Below are 20,460 nucleotides of genomic sequence, written 5' to 3' on the forward strand. Positions count from 1 at the left end.
GGAAGAGGAAAAATTGCAGAAAGAGGAACCACATACACATATAAAAATCAAACATGAGAAAACCAAGCATGCAGAGTATACAGGATGCAAGAGTGATTATCCAGGCCGCAGAGCAGCAGATCACTCTGTATCTGAGAGGTTTGTACTTCAGAAAGGTTACAGGATGAATCACCGCCAGGTAACGCTCTACACAGATCAGACACTGAAAAGTGGTGAACCAGTGATGGCAGACCCTAGGAAAAACTGGGTTAACATTTCTAGATTTGGAAACGGAAACAATTTTGCGAAAAATTCAAGTAAACAATTCACAGAGTACAAAGCCCACAGATAGAGAGATTGAGGTTGAACAACTCTGCTGCAACTCCACTTCCTGCTCCTGTGAGGATGAGCCAGATCACATAGGCGTTTGTAGGAAGAGCAAACAAGAAACTGAAGCCCAAAACATTCAATTCTAGGATGTCAGGTATTGTGAAGTTGGTGGATGTTGGTGGATGATCTGTGGTGAAATTCACTGCAGAGTTACTCATGTCTTCCTCGTCCATCTTCTCACTCTAATAGATAAATAAATGTTGCAAGTGTGATCTAAAGAGAGAAGTGCAAACACAAAAGTAATTGTAATGGTCAAACTATATGTATCAGTTAAATAACTAAAGCAGGATTAGAATTGCATTTCAATAGAAAATCTCTCAAGATATGGTTTTAAGTAAATAGTACCACTTCAATGACCCCTTATACAGTAACCAATCCATTCTTACATCCAAATATGACTGATGATAACAATGAAGTTAATAAATAACAAAGCACAACAGAAGAAAAAACTATCTAAATTAAAAGAAGAGTTTGTCACCTGAAGAGTGAATGCTCAGTCTCAATGCCTCAGGCTTCAAAGGTGTCAGATATAATTGTGGATGATTTTACGTTGTAACCATCAGAGCACATCAGCTATGCAAACAATAAATGGAAAAATGCATTTCATGGTACTTTGTTTTGTGGCACAATTTCACGGCACACAACTTCTGAAGCCCAAAAGAATGCATTCAAGCAATAGATGCAAAGTATAGGTCATTTAATGCAAACACCCACAAACATGAGTACATATAATAAAATGCATTTAAGGCATTCCAGTCTGGAAAATCACCAACAAGATATACACAGATAATCAAACAACTTCACTTCAATTTTAGAAAATCCTAGGTAAACAGAAAAAAAAAACATATATAATGTCATTTTCATATTTTCAGAAACCTGTATTGTGCATTGTTCTCAGAATGTCAGCCCTGACTTAATATAGCTGCCAACTGCAGATTCACAAAGTAATTTCCAATCTGTGAAACAGATATGATTCTTAAAAGGTTCACCCAAAAATGAAAATTCTGTAATTGATTACTCACGTTCAAACATATAAAACCTCTGTTCATCTCTGTTTCACATAAATTAAGCATTTTTGGTAATATCTGAGAGCTCTCTCAGATATTATAGATAGATAAATCAGTTCATGTGACACCGGTATAACACAATGCTCTACAGGCTGAGCTACAGGACACCCAAATTACAAAGCAGATAAAATATTACAAAACAGTGTAGGGACAGCGCGATTGTAGTGTACACTCTGATGGGTCATATTTCAGGGATTCGATCTATGCAGGCATGTTGGTTGGAGGACATGTAGGTATGCAAGTAATCTTAAAAATTTGACACAATACCCAGTTTAACTACTTTTGATCCAAGGTCAAACATTACATTCTAGGTACAAGTTTGCAAGTTTATAAAAAGATAATGATACAATTATTCATCAGCTAAAAATGTTACAGATGTTGAGGCAGGAGATTTTTCTTAATCGATGCAGATAAAGAATGGATGGTAAAAATCCAGCCAGCGTAAAACAAAAACTACCAACTGTCCATAGGATCAGAAGAAAGTGCTTTGTCACAATAAATATCAATGCAGTTACAGTTAATGGAGCATATGTGATAACCGTGTTTACAGTAGTCATTAGAATTAAATAAAATGCTCTTCTCTTCATGTGGTTTTCTTCTGCTTTCTCTTTCCTCTCTCTCCTGGTCCTGACTGCTTCAGAGCTCTGAGAACAGCCAAACAACAGAACATCTGAACGGAGAGGAAGAGCAGGAATTGCGTGAGAGGAACCACATATACATATATTTAGTAAGAAAACTGCGCATGCAGATTAGACAAGAACCAAGAGTGATTATCCAGACCCCAGAGCAGCAGATCACTCTGTATCTGAGAGGTTTGTACTTCAGAAAGGTTACAGGATGAACCACTGCCAGGTAACGCTCAACACAGATCAGACACTGAAACACAGGATGACCGGTGACAGCAGTTCCTAACATAAAGTTAGTAGATAATTTTAAACTTCGATTCACAAAAAACTTTATGAGAAAACTTAGCAAAGAGTACACAGAGAAAAACAGCCCACAAACAGAGAGATTGAGGATGAAGAACTCTGCTGCAACTCCACTTCCTGCTCCTGTGAGGATGAGCCAGATCACGTAGGTGTTTGTAAGAAGACCAAAGAAGAAACTGAAGCACAAAATATTCAATTCAAGAATGTCAATTTCATTAAATACAAATGTTGTAAGGTTGATGAATGCTTCATCTACGGTGAGGTTCACTGCAGAGTTACTCATGTCTTCCTTTATCTTCTCACTACAAAATAATTAAAGAAATATTTCAGTTGTGATCGGCAAGAAAGAAGCTTAATGCAAAGCTTAATGCTAGGAATCAGACCTTATGCACTTCAGTTAAATCCCAACCAGTTGTGAAAACAAAATAATACAGTAAAATAGAAATGAAATTGTTTCTATATAAATTCTAGAAAATTATTATTCCAAAGGAAAAAACTAAACAAAAACAACTTACATCAGTAATTACAACGGTAAATTACATGCAATTAAAAAAAAGAATTCACAATCTTTTTTTATAAAATAACCAATTCATCTTACACAGCACAACAGAAGAAAATGATCTGAACTGAAAAGAGGAGTTCATCACCTGAAGAGTGAATGCAGTGTGTGGATTACTCAGATTTTATGTTCTCAATATCACACAGTACATCAGCTATGCAAACAATAAGTGGATATAATGCATTGTATTATACTTCATTTACATTTTTGTGATACCATTTAATGCAAACTCTAACCATCACACAGTACGTTAGCTTTGCAAACAATAAGCAGAAATATATTTATTTCATGTACAGGTCAATAACTTCATTTAAACATACATGAAAATGCATTTAAATCAAACATACAATGTTACATAAAATGATGACATAAAATGATGGTTATTTTTTGGGGGGGTAAAATACAGAAACCTTTGTGCTCCATTTGTACTCAAACATAGAAAAATCCTAGGATGTTCCAAGTAGGAAAGTTTGACTGGAACGGCCCTCAAGCTGGATTTCCAACAGCCTTGACTCCCAAATCCAATATCAGCATAACTGAAATAGTAGCAATACACTATTTATTAGCATTTCTGTTTGTCTGTGTCTAATGATAAAGTTAAATGACACATTCATAATGGCCATGCTTTACATCAAAACAGATCAAAAAGGCCTGACCAACACATTGTAGACTTCTGGATACTGGAACAATGGTGTAGTGATTATTTTCACCAAAAAGGTCGAGCTGAAAGCTACACTGACTCTAATTAGTCTACTTAGTAACATTCCAGAACATTTAATTTTAAATTAAAGTATGATTGTGTTTTATAATGGGGTCTGACTGCAGGATAGATTTGCACACAATTTTAAATGTCCTCAAACGTACCAGTCACAATTTAATAATAACTAACACAGCTAAACAATTACACTTGCCATAATTGCAGAAAACACATCTTTTGTGTTACACTACCTCATTAAATATTAATAAGCAGCAAATAAGGAGTTTATTGAGGCAAGAGTTGCTGTTAATGGACCAGAGATCTAAAGGCACACGTTAATATGGATAATTTTGATAATGTTATTTTCTTTTACCTAACTATATCCTTTGGATTTACATTCAGGCACTTGGCAGACACTTTAAACTATTGGCTAACATTGCATCTAAGGCATGCATTTACGTTTTGATAATGAATAATGATACATGGATCAATTAACAAAGAATTTTGAGATGTCAAGGTAAGAGAGTTTTCCAAGTCGATGCAGATAAAGAACAGATGGGACTAATCCAGCCAGCATAAAACAAACATAACTAACTGACCAGAAAAACTGATAAAGTTGCTCTGTCAGAGCTGATACTAGTCCAGTTATAATGAATGGAACATATGTGATAACTGTGTTCACAGTAGTTATTAGAATAAGATAAAACACTCTTCTTTTCATATTGTTTTCCTCATCTCTCTTTCTCACTTTCTCTCCTGGTCCTGACTGCTTCAGAGCTCTGAGAACAGCCACACAGCAGAACATCTTAATAGAGAGGAAGAGTAGAAACTGCACAGAGAGGTACCACATATACATATAAACAGTAAATCTAAGAAATGTAAGCATGGAGATAATACAGGATCCAAGAGTCATTATCCAGGCCACAGCACAGCAGATCACTCTGTATCTGAGAGGTTTGTACTTCAGAAAGGTTACAGGATGAACCACCGCCAGGTAACGCTCAACACAGATCAGACACTGAAACAGAGGAGAACCGGTGACGACATGTCCTAACAAAAACTGGGACAAGACTAGTACACTTGGAAATAAAAACCATTTTGTGAACAAAATGAGCAAAGAGTTTATGAAGGAAAAAAGCCCACAAATAGAAACATTGAGGATGAAGAAGTCTGATGGAACTCCAGCTCCTCTTCCCGTGATGATGAGCCAGATCACATAGGCGTTTGTAGGAAGACCAATCATTAAACTGAAGCCAAAAACATTACATTCTAGAATGCCAATATCATTAAATATAGATATTGTGAGGTTGGTGGATGCTTCATGTGTGCTGAAGTTCGCTGCAGAGTTATTCATGTCTTCCTTATCTATCTTCACCAAAAAAGGTAAAGGTAAAATAAAAAATTAAACAAATAAATATTGCAATTACTTTCTAAAGTGTGAATTACAGAGCCACACACAATAAAAAATTAAAATATATATTTTTTTATTATCATTATTTACTGAAATGTGCACACAATTACTATTTTGTTTCCTATTTTGCTAATTTTCTAATTTGCTAATTTGTTCCCTTTGACTTATAATTCATGCACAAGATTTACTCATTCGTTCCTCGATTTTTAAATTGACTGCACGAGAGAACAAGTAAGTTGTTTGCGCAATTTATAAGTCAAGGGAGCTAAACAGTACACACAATTTAGCCTACAATTTTTTCCCCTACATGCCATGTGCCGGGCTCCGTAGTGTTCAGTTTGAAAGGTTTGGGATGGTAGACACAACCAGATTTGAAGATAAATTTGAGGGTAAAATGAATGCAAACTACAATTCTAATAATTAAAACAATAATGGTTTTAAATAAATCACCTACAGAGACATAAACAGAACTCGAACCCTTTTTATATAACCACCAATCTATCTAACCTTCCCAGAACTCCTAAAATTTGACTTACATCAACACTGAATATCACACAGCACAACAGAAGAAAACAAACTGAACTGAAAAGAGGAGTTTATCACCTGAAGAGTGAATGCTCAGTCTCAGTGCGTGGATTTCACAGCCATCACAAGTAGTCGTGTCTCAATTTATATTCACACAGTACATCAGGTATGCAAACAATAAGTAGAAATAATGCATTTCTTTAGGAAATAAACTGAACACATTCAAGCCGCAAATGCAAAAGTATGTCTTTTATCATGCATGGGTTATTTAATGAACGGGCCATTTCCTTCACACATGGGTTAAAAAAACGAGAGACACCCGTCCAAAATAAATCTACAAAGGTCATTTTATATGCATAGAAATGAGTGAAATTTCTAGTGAAAATTTTTTTTAATAGCGTAACAGACATTTATGTACAAATGAAACACAGTATATAGCCCCATCTATTTACTAAAGATGTTTTAAATGTTTTTAATCTCCATTTCACAGTACTGAAGAATTCTGTTCTGCTGTTGAGCGGTGTGTCCAGAATAATCAAATATATGAAGCCAAAATTAATCTTGTGAGATTAAAAATAAATAGCAGGTTAAACATGGATCTGTAATAAAATTTTAACTCAATCCTAATGAATTAAGTGAACTTTGCAGAAAGACAAATAAAACACGTCTCTCCTGTGTAACTCCAAACCAGCAGAGGGAGCCCGCGCCCGAGTACTGTCTGGGCTTTCGCCCTCTGCTTCTTCTCTCCTCATTTCCTGTTCTGAGGCCTTTATAACCAGAGGCCCTCCAAAAGTACGATGTGAAATATTGCCAGTTGACCTGCCTTACAGAGCGTTCTGATCTACTCTGAATATTGCTGTTCCTGTGTATGATATTCGCCTGTTTCTCTGTTTTATGACCTTGGATTTGCCCCTCTGCTCTGGTTTAGACCCCTTGCCTAACTAATCACGTTTGCTTCTTGAATTCACCCTGTGCCTCTCGACAGATCAGACTACCATTGTCTACACTGACCTCCTGCCTGCCTTCTTGTATCTGATTGTTGTCTACCGCATATGGATTCGAACTCAGCCTTTGCGTCCTCGTTACATCCTGATACAGAGGAATTTTTAATTATCTTGGTGGCCAGAAATAAAAAAATTATTATAATAAAAATATATAAAAATAATTAATTTGCTGCAAGTACGAGTTGTAATTAACAGTATACTGACATTTCCATTTATTTATGCTGATGCTTTACATCTAGCAATGCTTAAAGTTTAGGGTATACTTTTTATTTTGATATTATCATTATTATTATTTTTAGTATTATCACGACTATTATTTTCAACATTTGTATTCCATAGTTGTTGCCCTGGAATTGAGTCTTTTAAATAAAACAATTAATTCTATAGTGTTTACATATTGTTGTATTTCTTTCTCAGTTTAAACTAAATCATATTTGTAACAATTTACTTTTTTAACATTTTATTTGTTGATATTAGTTAACGATAAACCACACTAATATGAATTACAGTAACAATTAACAGTACTTCAACATCAGTGATTGATTCATCTTTCAGCAGTTACCTACATTTTTAGAAACAAATGTTAACAATCAGCAGAAGTATTTATCAACTAACTTGAAAAAATGAATGATTTGACGCTGTAAAAATATGTACTGTTTTTTAAACAGAAAATAAATAAAAATATGGAACATACAGTGCATGAATCTAAAAATTTATGATAAATGCTAAATTACACTTCCATTAAAACAATATCATGCATCAAATTCATTTAACCTAAATTATGTATTGTAAAAAAAAAAATTTTTTGTAATATTATTGTATGTTATTCTGACTGATCAGATGTTCTGTTCAACTTGTGTTTCATCTCTCTGCAATCTCTAGTAAGTGTCTCAAATGAACTTTTCTGTGTGTATGAAAGTAATTTTTTTGAAAAATTAACAACATAATATCAGGTAATCAGGATTCTGGCACTAAGCAGAGAATAAAAGGATTTATGACCAAATCCCTCAGTTACAAACACGTCATACCTGTCATACCTCTAGCTATTTTGTATATATGTATATTATTCCTTTTTATTATATGTGTCTTGTCTTTTCTGTTGCACTGTTGAGCTTCCGTCACTAACGGAAGAAGTATAGTTTTCCAGTTCGGTGCAGATAAAGTACCGGCTGAACAAAACCAGCCAGCATGAAACAAGTATAACTAAGTGACCAAGCGATTTGAATATTCTGCAGCGTCGCAACAAAATGCCATCCAGTGATAGTAAATGGAACATATGTGATAACCAAGCTAGCAGTAGTCACTCGGATTACATAAAAAGCTCTTCTCTTCATGTGGTTTTCCTCCTCTCTCTCTCTCACTCTCTCTCCTGGTCCTGACTGCTTGAGAGCTCTGAGAACAGCCACGAGACAAAACAACTGGATGGAAAGGTAGAGAACAAACTGCAGTGAGTAGAACCATATATATACATGAACAGTAAATGACAGAAAACTGAACATGCAGAACAAACAAGAGCCAAAAACAATAATCCAGGACACGGTGCAGCAGATCACTTTGTATCTGAGAGGTTTGTACTTCAGAAAGGTTACAGGATGAACCACCGCCAGGTAACGCTCTACACAGATCAGACACTGAAACAGAGGACGACCGGTGACAATGAGTCCAAAAAAAAACTGTGTTACTGCAGTGAGGCTTGGGAATGGAAACCATGTTGTGAATACAGAGAACACAGAGCCCACAGAGAAAAAGATCCCACAAACTGACAAATTAAGGTTGTAGAATTCTAATGCAATTCCACTTCCTGTTCCAGTGATGATGAGCCAGATTACGTAAGAGTGTGTAGGAAGACCAGATAAGAAACTGAAGGCCATCATCCAAATTTCCAATGTGTCTACTTTCCAAAATGAAGACGCTGTGAGGTTGGCAGATGAATGAGGTTCAGTGAAGTTCTTCATCAGTTCCATGTTTATCTTCTCCAGCCAAAAACAAAATACCAAGCAAAAAAAGTTGCTGCTGTGATCAATGGAAAGAGAAATGTCTAAGTGTTTCAAGGAAAATCAATAAAAAGCAGATGATGACAAATGAACTGACAGATAAGTGTAGGTAAATGTAATAATTCTACGTAATACCCCAATTATATACAGAAAATAAGTACAGAAATGTCGAGCAATAAAACAATAGTAATTGAAATAATTTTTTCCCCTCAGAGCTCAATACAGTTGTACTTAAAAATTCATCTAGCATGCTCATAACCATTGTCTTATACTCAACCACAATGAGTTTATTACATATCATAGAGCAGAGACAGGGTTAGTCACCTGAAGAGTGAGTGTTCAGTCTCTCTGGTTTTGCTCGCTGCTGTTTTATGTGGTAACTTCACTGCTGTTATAAGCCCATGTGTGTATAATTTTGCTTTTAAATCATCACATAGAACATCAGCTATGCAAATATTTAAAGTGTACATCAGGAGGTTAAAAACCATCTTGAGTAACCATGAACAGACACAAAAAAAAAAAAAAATTCTCTGTGGAAAAATAATTTGAATACAAATATACACAATTACCAACTAAAACACTACTTACAAGTATGCCAATTCATTTTTTACTCTTTTTAAATACTTTACTATGACTGTCTATTTGACAGAATAACCATACTTAAGTAATTCTGTAAAGTATATCTCTGATTATAACATTTAGACAAAGTATACACTCATATTTTGGTTTAATAGAAGTAAAAGCAAACTTTATTTATTTATTTTAGGGGATGCTTACGAGGAACAGATGCAGGAGAGTTTTCCAGTGCGGTGCCGATAAAGAACCGGCCAACAAAACCAACCAGTGCGTAACAAATCAAAGCAGAGATCCGCAGCTCCAGACTATTCTGCTTTGTCACAAAAGCCCATGAGATAGTAAATGGGGGAAATATTCATAAATATTCACTAATTATTCCCAACTAACAATTTCTTTATTACAAGCTAATTACATAGTAATTATTGTATTAATTACAGTGACTAGTATGTTTATCTATGCATTGATTATAAACTATTAATTTGCTAATTATTTGTAAGCACTTTATTAGTGTATGCTTACTATAAAAACTAATTAGCTCAACAGCTAATTAATAATCAGGCCTGAATGGAATAACAAACAAATTAGGTTAAAATTTTTCACCTGAAGAATGAATGTTCAGCCTCTCTGGGTGTAAATTACACGCGGCCCTGTTTGTTTAGTCTCACAAACATTTATCAAAGATGTGTCACATTAAACAAAACATGAGCAAATACATGTGGTTGAAAAATGTGTGATTTGAATGATGTCCATTCAAACGAATGAAAACATTTGAATAGATTGAGAGATGGATTAGCTCACATGCAGAGCTGTGGAAAATAATCTTGTCTACTTTTTAAACATAATTAAATATTTGTATAATGTTTTAACATAATGAAATAGCTCTTACTACCCACAAACAAACAGAAAACATGATACTGCACAACATTTATTAACACATAAAAAAATGTACATTAAAAACGTTAATAATAACAGTCAATTAGCAAACCTGAAAGGAAGAGAGGCAGGAGAGTTTTCCAAAGCGGTGCAGATAAAGAACAGGCTGAACAAAACCAGCCAGCAAATAACAAAACAAACAAATGCACCAAAGTGCATAGATATTCTGCTTTATTAAAATGGTAAAGAATCCCGCTAGAATATATGGGACGTATATGATAGCTGTGTTCACAGTACATATTAGAATGAAATGAAACGCTCTTCTCTTCATGTGGTTTTCCTCCTCTTTTTCCCTCACTCTCTCTCCTGGTCCTGACTGCTTCAGAGCTCTGAGAACAGCCACGAGACAAAACAACTGGATGGAGAGGAAGAGGAGGAACTGAACTGAGAAGAACCATGTATGTGCTATCGTATATGGTGGGATGAACTCAGAGAAAAAACATGAGCCAAGAATAATTATCCAGACCACAGAACAACAGATCACTCTGTATCTGAGAGGTTTGTACTTCAGAAAGGTTACAGGATGAACCACCGCCAGGTAACGCTCAACACAGATCAGACACTGAAACAGAGGACGACCGGTGACAGCTAGTCCTATCAAAAAACATATTAATTTTGTGAGACTTGAAAACCAAAATGACAATATAAAAATCAAGCTCTCCACACAGATACCAATCTCACAAACACATAGATTCAGTTTGAAGAACAACAGTGCAACTCCACATTCTGTTCCTGTGACAGTGAGCCATAAAACATACAAATGTATTGGAAGACCAACCAGAAAACTGAAAGCGCACACACACATTTCAAGAATGTCCACTAGCACAAAGGAAGGGGCTGAAGAAGCTTCAGGTCTGGTGAAGTTATCTGTAGAGTTGTTCATTCTCTCCTTGTGTTCTCGAAATCTCACAAAATGAATAAATAGATGCAGCAGTGATCTACTGGAAGAAGAAAATTTCATTTTCTATAATACAACTTTTATGTAATTTTCCTTAACAAAACGCCTGGTGAAATATTAAAATCTGGACTCAATTCATCAATAAAACAAATTATATCTAATAATCACAAGATGTTTTGTTGCACATTACTTAATGGAATAACAAGTAAATTAATCAAAAGAAGAGTTGGTCACCTGAAGAGTGAATATCCAGTCTCTCTAGGTGTAACTGATAGTGTTGTTTTTGCAGTATCACTTTACAGCTGGCACAAGGCATGGCTTCATATATGTCACATAAAACAAAACGTATGCAAACATATGCAAGAAATGCATGCAATTCTAAATTATCCACGGGCTTCTATTCAAATGGATTAAAACATTTGAATGCAAGTGAGAAATTGTGTGCATTTGTTTTTTGTGGACCAATTTAACCACGGAAATGAAATTATATATAGCACTGAGCCTTTAACCATTCGAGTCCGAGTCTAAAATGGGCAGAGTCTGCCTCAGATCTGAGCCAAGTCTGTACTGATACTGTTTGTCAGTGTCTTGTTTTAACCTTTACAGTTACTCTATTTCATCTCGCCATTTAGATTTCACATCATCTCATAATTAGTGACCTGCTCAGCAAACTTATGCCACTTAACAGAAGTCATCAAAGACTTGATTTATGTATTTCACATAGTTCAGAGTGAAACAGCTTTTAGAACGTGAAAATTATAAGGCGTGAGTCATCGTGATACATCTACAGCAGCAAATTCAAGGGTGGTGGTGAATGAAATTTGGAAAAAGAGACCTAAAGAGCAGAAAATGCACAGAATCTTGTACACTTTTCCCAAACTGGCAGACTATAATGTAAGAAATCGAGTGCAACATTTGGAGACATTTAATTTCATCTTGTAGAACCCATCTGCATTTTAGCTTGCAATTTAGAGGCATGCTGACCCTCAAAACAAGTTTTTTACTTCAGATAATTTAACACTGCATTTATAAATTAAGTAACGTGACTTTAGTAACTAATGAAATTACAATGTAACAGACTGCATTACTGCGCTAACAGGAAAAGTAATTAGAGTGCAGTAATGTAACAACATTATACCCAACTGTGATTAAGCCATATAGGGATTTCAGTTTTAGTTTGCTTGACAGATACAGTGCAAAAGCATAAATTGAAACTGAAATGTTTGAATAAGTCAAAATAAGACAAAATACCCATTTCATATGCACTATGAAAGTTTTAAGGAAAAAATGGTTGTAAAAAATGGTGAAACCGGGTGAAGCAGGAAGTATTTATTCAAATGAAATAAACCACGAAAAACTACTTCTGACAAACACACACATAAAAGGCTTAAAGTGTATGCAAATGACAGTCAATGATTTACATCATAAGTTGGTTTGAAGTGGTGGACCTCTCTCTATAGAAGAAATGACCATGAACATGTTTTGGGATCATAAACTCTGAATAAGGGAAATGATATCAATTTAGATAATAAATACATAAAAAGTAAAAGCATTACGGTGTCAGCAGGTATCATGAGGAACAACTTAATTTTCCAGTTCGACGCAGAAAAAGAACAGGCTGCATAAATCCATCCAGCAAATAACCAACTGAAGCGATAAACCACAGAACTGAAATATCACTGTGCGTTAAAATGAACGCTGAGATTTTATATGGGACTAACACGAAAACCAGGGCCATAGTGGTTATTAGAATGTGAATAAATGCTCTTCTTTTCATCTGGTTTTCTTTCTCTTTTTCTTTCTCCTGCTCTCCTGGTCCTGACTGCTTCAGAGTTCTGAGAATTGCGAAAAGAGAAAACAACTGAATAAAAGTGAAAAGCAGAAACTGCACTGTGAACAACCGTGTATACGGACTGCTGCTGAGGGAAATAAACATGCAAAACAAACAAGAACCAAGAGTGGACGTCCAACCCGCCGTGCAGCACATTAATTTATATCTGAAAGGTCTGAACTTCAGAAAGGTTACAGGATGGACCACCGCCAGGTAACGCTCGACACAGATCAGACACTGGAACAGAGGACGACCGGTGATGACGAGTCCTTGCAAAAATCGTGACAATGTGTTAAAAATCGTAAACCAAACGGACAAAACATCAATTAAACATTTCAGACAGTTTGCAACTTCACAAACGGACAGATTAAGGTTAAAGAAGTCCGTTACAAGTCCGGTTTCTGTGACAATGATCCATATAATATAAAAGTGTAAAGGAAGACCAAGAAGGAAATTGATGCTGCACACACACAGCGTCACGCTGCTCACTAGTCCAATGGAATGAGTTGTTGAGTTTGTAGAGAAGTTGACTGTAGAGTTCAATTCCTCCATTTCTTCTGAGCTTAAGATGAAAAAAAAACGTTCTATCATTCTGCAGTTCCAAATATAAGATCAAAATAACCAAAGCATACAGTATTAAAATAATTTGTGATTAACGTAACTTAATAAATACACAAATTCTGTATTTTTGCTGTGCAATACTTATATAGTGCATTAATTATTATCAAGCAGTTTGAATTTATGACGATCACATCATTATTTGCATATTATTGACTGCAAGAATAAATCGTAGAATTCGTCCGAATGTTCTACACGCGAATAATACTCACCGTGTGCTGTTTTTGTAGTCTTTAAAGCTGTCAAATGAATAAATGGCTTTATACGCAACACTGCACATAAAGTGGATATGCAAATTAATAAAAAAATCCTGAGGTGCAAAATGATACATTTGATTCAAATGGCTTAAACATTTGAATAGAAAGAAAAACAGAAAAAATAAACTCTAAAGAAAATTTTTTTGAATTTCTCACTTCTATGAGGCATATTTTGATTAACAAGTTACTACATCGCAGTTGGCCCGAAATGCAAAAGCATGGCATGGTATTATATTTGTGGTATAATAAACACAAATGCAAAAAAATGACGAGACAAGTCTGATAGAATTTTTAAGACAACTCTAACGCTCGTCATGCTTTATTCAAAAAGTAAACCACGCAACAAGTAACAATGTATATCAGTAATATTTGATAAACAAGCATACAAAAATGATCATTTGCATATGAATAAAATGTTGGTGTACATGACTGCTGGTCATGCTAACCATGCATGCCCTGGACTCACACTAAATAAATGGAAAAAATAACTTTATTACTTAACGTTGCTTCCATTGTGGTTGCAAAAAGGTTTCTTAGAGAAAAAGAACCGGCTGCGCAAAACCACCCAGAACATAGCAAAACACAGAGGCAAACCAAAGACCCGGAAAATGCTGTTCAGTTAAAATAACAATGAATCCTGTCACTGTAAATGGAACATATATGATAGTCATGCTAACAGTTGTTATTAGTATAAGATAAAATGCTCTTCTCTTCATAGGGTTTTCCTCCTTTCTCTCTCTCCCTCTCTCTCCTGGTCCTGACTGCTTCAGAGCTCTGAGAACAGCCACGAGACAAAACAACTGGATGGAGAGAAAAAGTATGAACTGCATCAAGAAGAACCACGTATAGATGTTAATGGCAAATGATATTAAAATTAAAAAGCTGAATAAACAGGAAGCAAAAGTAATTATCCAGACAGCAGTAGAACAGATCACTTTATATCTGAGAGGTTTGTACTTCAGAAAGGTTACAGGATGAACCACCGCCAGGTAACGCTCTACACAGATCAGACACTGAAACAGAGGACGACCGGTGATGGAAAGTCCTTGTAAAATCTGTGACAATGTCTTGAGATTTGAAAACCAAAATGACAGTACAACAAACAAACTTTTCAGACAGTTACCGATTTCACAAAGTGAGAAATTGAGGTTGAAGAACTCTAATGCAACTCCGCCTGTTCCATTTATAATAAGCCATATGACATAAGAATGTGTAGGAAGACCAATAAAGAAACTGAAGCTGGACACACACATTCTGGAGATTAGATCCAATGAATTCACTGTGAAGTTTGTGGATGCGTCAGGTGTGGTGAAGGTCACTATAGAGTTATTCATCTCTCTCTTCTAAGCTGAAAATGGGGTATTAGTTCCAATAGTCATCTATTCTAGGAAAGAGATGCAAAAGTTCAAATTATTATGTAAGAAATGAAAAAATAAAAAATAAATAAATAAATAATAAAAAAAAAAAAAATATATATATATATATATATATATATATATATATATATATATATATATATTCATTCACTCAGCATTACCAAATAAAATCCATATAACCATAACCATTCAAAAACAAATGACTTTCATGCACAGGCTATTTAAAAACAATAATGCATAACAATAATTATTTAATACTTAAAGCAAACTGTATCCTAAATTAATTACTTTAATATATAATTATATTCATTATCACACAACGTGCTATTTATCTGTTATATACAAAATCTGATTTTCTAAACATCCTTGAATAAGTTTGGTTAAACATTTACTTGATGTTAAGTCAGATATACTCAGAAGCTAAATCATTTTACTTGTCCTTACCCTTTAAACATATTTGATAATCACACAGATATTTTGCATATTTCTAAACGGAATAGCTAACAAATGAATCACAAATAAGAGTTTGTCACCTGAAGAGTGTATGTCAAGTCTCTCTGGGCGTAAATAACGCTTTGCTGTTTTTGTAGTCACACTTCAAAGTTGTCACAAGTCTATATTTGCACAGCTTCATATGCAACATTTCACATAAAATAATATACAGTTTATGCAAACGCCACAGTCAAATACAAAACATGATAGATGGCGTTTTAAACTATTTCAATAGCACACAGTGGTTAGTGTTACGATAAACGTGTGTTAAGATTCTTTCATCATAGAGTTCTGTAACGTGTGAATTCGTAAGACTGAGGTCGTATGAATTAGACATCTCGTTAAAGTATGTACGAATTGCTGTGAGATCGGAGTGGTTGTGCCGCTCTGGTAACTTGATGAAATTGTGATTTCTAGCTTTAGCTTCTAGCATTTATTTTTGCTACATAAGATATCTTCTGAAGTTCAAAAATCATTGTGAGTCATCTGCTGCATCCAATAATAACAACTTCCGATAAAAACAATGATCATCCAATATACAGTTGTCATTCTAACCCACAACTCTTTTGCCACTGTTCGTCATAAAACATAAAATTTACACCTTATTTTATGTTTATTGCTATGTGCTCTACACGTCACATTATTTGGCCGGTAGGTGGCACCAGTAGAAACTGTAGTACAAAAACAAATTCTCACAGAGATGCTGAGGTTGAAGAATATTGATAGCCACAGTTTTCCAGAACGTTCAGTAGCTGAATTTTATTCATGAGTTGTAGATGTCACAAGTTATTAATAAATAATAAAACAACTGTGATCTAGAGGAAGGGAGCGTTGTAAATGTATGTTCAAGACTAGAAGTAATAATGTTTACATTGAAATTTTTAAAGAGATTGTAATTTCTCACAATACAAGTAATTGGAAACATTTCAGAATTAATCTAACATTTACAGCTTCAAATCCGGAGTCATTCTGCTCTAAACAACACCCAAATAACTTAATAGCATATAGCACAATCTTATATTATATGATTTAAACATGAAATTATATTCAAAGAAATAGCCCATAACTTTGATTTTCTAAGAGTGATTATGCATGGGCAGTTTTATCACTTTATATCTGTTATGGGTCACACGGCACATAAAATAAGCAGATAAAATTAACCTTCTTTTATTGAATGCCTAAACCATATCACATGCTTAAAAACCTTATACATTAAACTGCATCATAAAAATGTTAACTATAAATCGTAAAAATTACATTAGTTTACTCTGTTACTCTGATCTATATTTCTTTACAGCCTGATGATTACAAAACCACAAAACTGAAGAATACATAGCTAATATAAACATTTGAACGAGTAGTACTTTCCTATTACTAAAAGAAAGAAAACTGCACACAATAAGTCTTTCTTGTCAGTTAGGAATATGTGTGTTAAAAGCATCATAAAAATATGTTTTGTATGCTCTCAATGTTAATTTATGATCTCAAGGCTAGATTACTGTCTAACTGGATCTGCTAGCGCTAAGTGGCTTATCTCATCAGTACTTATTATAGTCCTTCATCTATATTGTGGTCTCGAAATTCTGGCAATGTTGTACTATTGGAAAAACAAACAACAACAATGCATAAAATGTCAAATGCTAAATGTCGAATGCTCACATGTTTTCAGGTTCAGTAATTTAAATAATCTGATGTTCTCCTGAGTGCAAAGACGGGACAGTTTTCCAGCTCGGTGCAGATAAAGGAGATTATGAACCAAACCACCTAGTATATAGCAAAAAAACCCAAAAGAGAAAAAACCCTTAATATACTCTTGTGTCAGAATGAAAGATATCCCTGAGATAATACATGGAACATATATAATAGACATAGTCACAGTATTTACTAGAATTATATGAAAAGCTCTTCTCTTCATGTGGTTTTCCTCTTCTCTCTCTCTCGCTCTCTCTCCTGGTCCTGACTGCTTCAGAGCTCTGAGAACAGCCACGAGACAAAACAACTGGATGGAGAGGAAGAGGATGAACTGCGGTATGAAGAACCATGTATGTACATTTTTTTGATTTGCGATGAAACTAAATATGCTGCACAAACAGGAGCAAAGAATAAATATCCAGGCCATAGTGCAGCAGATCACTCTGTATCTGAGAGGTTTGTACTTCAGAAAAGTTACAGGATGAACCACCGCCAGGTAACGCTCTACACAGATCAGACACTGAAACAGAGGACGACCGGTGACGCCTAGACCTAATAAAAACCATCTTAATGTGGTTAAGTCTGAAAACAAAATACAATTATCTAGTATATAGAAGAAACATTCCAGACAGTTACCAATCTCACAAACCCACTTCCTGTTCCTGTGACAACGAACCATATAACATAGGAGTGTGTAGGAACAACAAACAGAAGATTGAAGAAGTACAGAAAGATATTCATTCTGTTCATCAACCAAAAGCCATGAGTTGTGGAGTTTGTAGATGTTTCAGGTGTCGTGAAGTTCACTGTGGAGTTCATCTTGCCTGTGTCTCTGTTCTCAGTTGGAAATCTCAAGATATGGAAAATACAGCATCTGTGATCGACAGTAAGAGGGAAGTGCAACTTTAATTCAGACTGTATAAAAAAAAAGCCTGAAACATGCTGCATGAGTTTCAGCTTTTCCGGATGAAAGATTGATCAGAAATCGCTGTGATTGGACCCAAAATCGTGCAGTGTGTTTAGGACATCCACACTTCATTCCACACAATTCTATATAAAAATTAATATTTGGATATTAAACAGAAAACACTTACAGGTCATTATAATATACTTTAATACACTACTACGAGTCATTCTGTATGAGCCACACTTTATATTATGTGATCTTAACATCAATAACAATGTACAATATACTTATTGTAGTCACATTGTATCTAAATTTTTTTCCCAGCTATTGCTATTATATGTGTAAGGTTAGGAACAGGTTCGGTGGTATAGGTAGGTTTAAGGGTGGGTTAAGTAGTAAGGGACTGGTCGAATGTGTAAGTATAAATGTATTTGCAGAAATTATATACAAATGTAACTATATATAAGTATTTTAAAATATAAGTACAATATATCTGCACACTAAATGCACTGTATTTAAATTTAAGCACATGCAGTAATGGTTGAGGACATCTAATATAAAGTAGTGAATAATATTAAACCACAAAAGGAATGCAATCTGATGTTAAATGACTTCAGAATGAGAAATGATTGTATAAATTCAAATAAAAGAGTGTTTTACTTACATGGCCTGTTCTTGTATGAAAATTCCATGCAGATTGTTTATACTCCCTTTAAACGGCTTTCACATTCTTACCTCTTTCACAAAAGTTAAAATCTATCACATATAACATGTATATCTCAACAGTCACCTACAGAGTGAAAGTCCACAAATCTCTGTGCTGTTTTACAGCTGTCACAAGAATATAAGGGAATGAACCAGATATGAAAATATTAGACGCAATTTAAAAAGATGGATGGTCTTATGTGTAAATATAGAATCATGAAAGAAAATCGCATGTCGACGGCATACAGTGTGTCGTTTACATATATGCAAACAAATGACACTGATTTAGGGAATAAGGAATTAGTTGTGGAGTTTTACATGTGCCTTTATTTAGTAAAATTGTAATTCAGATCACATGAAGGTAGTTTCTATTTAAAGGTTCTATAATAAAACATTTTAATATTCAGTATCTAACTCATAACTCATAACACAAGTCACTTGCAGAACCTGATTTTACTGAGCGTGTTGACCCCTGGAACAACATTGTGTTTAACCAATCGGGTTTGAAGAACCAGTTTATAGTTTTTGTGAAATTTAGACTTACAATCTGTGTTTTTGATCTATACTTTTCTCTGATTTCAGTGTTTACTTGTGGGTAAGGTTAGGTTTAGGTGCAGAAATATGGTCATAATTTTTGGATTAAAATGTTGTTCCTGGGTCAACAAAATATGTTGACCTAGCAACCCATCTAACTCAGCAAAATCAGGATGTGCCAGGTCACTTACACCAAAGTAAATAACAAATGCAAATCAAATAAATAAAAAATGCAATGAAATATTAAACGACTTCAGAAAATCTACCACATATAACAAGTTTATGTGCCACCTGAAGAGTGAATGTCCAGTCTCTCTGGATGTGTATAAATCTCTGTGTTGTGTTTTGTAGACTGACTTCACAGCTGCCACAAGAATATATGCATATATATGCATGGACCAAATATGAAAATATTAGAAGCGAATATAAACTTGCTAAAGATGGATCACCTCATAAGTAAACAACTTCTAAGCACTCCATCAGAAAATTCCACATTGCACACAACATTACATCAATGCAAAAAATGTATTGCATTAGCACTTAAACATTTTATTGGAAAAATACCAGCAAATAGCCTCTATATTTACATGTAGAATGAGACTAATTTAATGATTTTAAAGAAAGCGGAAGAGGCAGAAAAGTTTTCCAACTCGACGCAGATAAAGAACAGGCTGAACAAAACCAGCCAGAATAAAACAAAAAAAACTAAAAGAAAAGAGTTGACTAATAAAGTGCTCAGTGAAAATAAAATAGAATCCTATTATTATGTACGGCTCATAAATTATACCCATGCTTACTGTAATTATTAGAATGAGATGAAATGCTCTTTTCTTCATGTGGTTTTCCTCCTCTCTCTCTCTCACTCTCTCTCCTGGTCCTGACTGCTTCAGAGCTCTGAGAACAGCCACGAGACAAAACAAATGAATGGAGAGGAAGAGGAGAAACTGTGTTGAGAAGAACCATGCGTGAGTTTTACGATTATCTGAAATGAACATTGTGAGCAAACAGGATGCAAGAGTGATTATCCAGGCCACGGCGCAGCAGATCACTCTATATCTGAGAGGTTTGTACTTCAGAAAGGTTACA

At 34.7% G+C, this 20,460-nt stretch overlaps 1 protein-coding gene across 1 annotated transcript; it reads right to left on the reverse strand.

Annotated features, from left to right (window-relative positions):
- Positions 1–305: 305 nt before the first annotated feature.
- LOC122362873 (uracil nucleotide/cysteinyl leukotriene receptor-like) lies at positions 306–10,947 on the reverse strand. Its single transcript, XM_043264579.1, has 2 exons — positions 10,117–10,947; positions 306–551 (listed from the first exon to the last, which is right to left on the reverse strand). Exons 1-2 carry the CDS (start codon positions 10,945–10,947, stop codon positions 306–308), a joined length of 1,077 nt encoding a protein of 358 aa, XP_043120514.1.
- Between the last annotated feature and the right edge of the window lie 9,513 nt (positions 10,948–20,460).

Source organism: Puntigrus tetrazona, chromosome 18 (genome assembly GCF_018831695.1).
Source record: "Puntigrus tetrazona isolate hp1 chromosome 18, ASM1883169v1, whole genome shotgun sequence".
In the NCBI taxonomy this organism is placed as follows: Eukaryota; Metazoa; Chordata; class Actinopteri; order Cypriniformes; family Cyprinidae; genus Puntigrus; species Puntigrus tetrazona.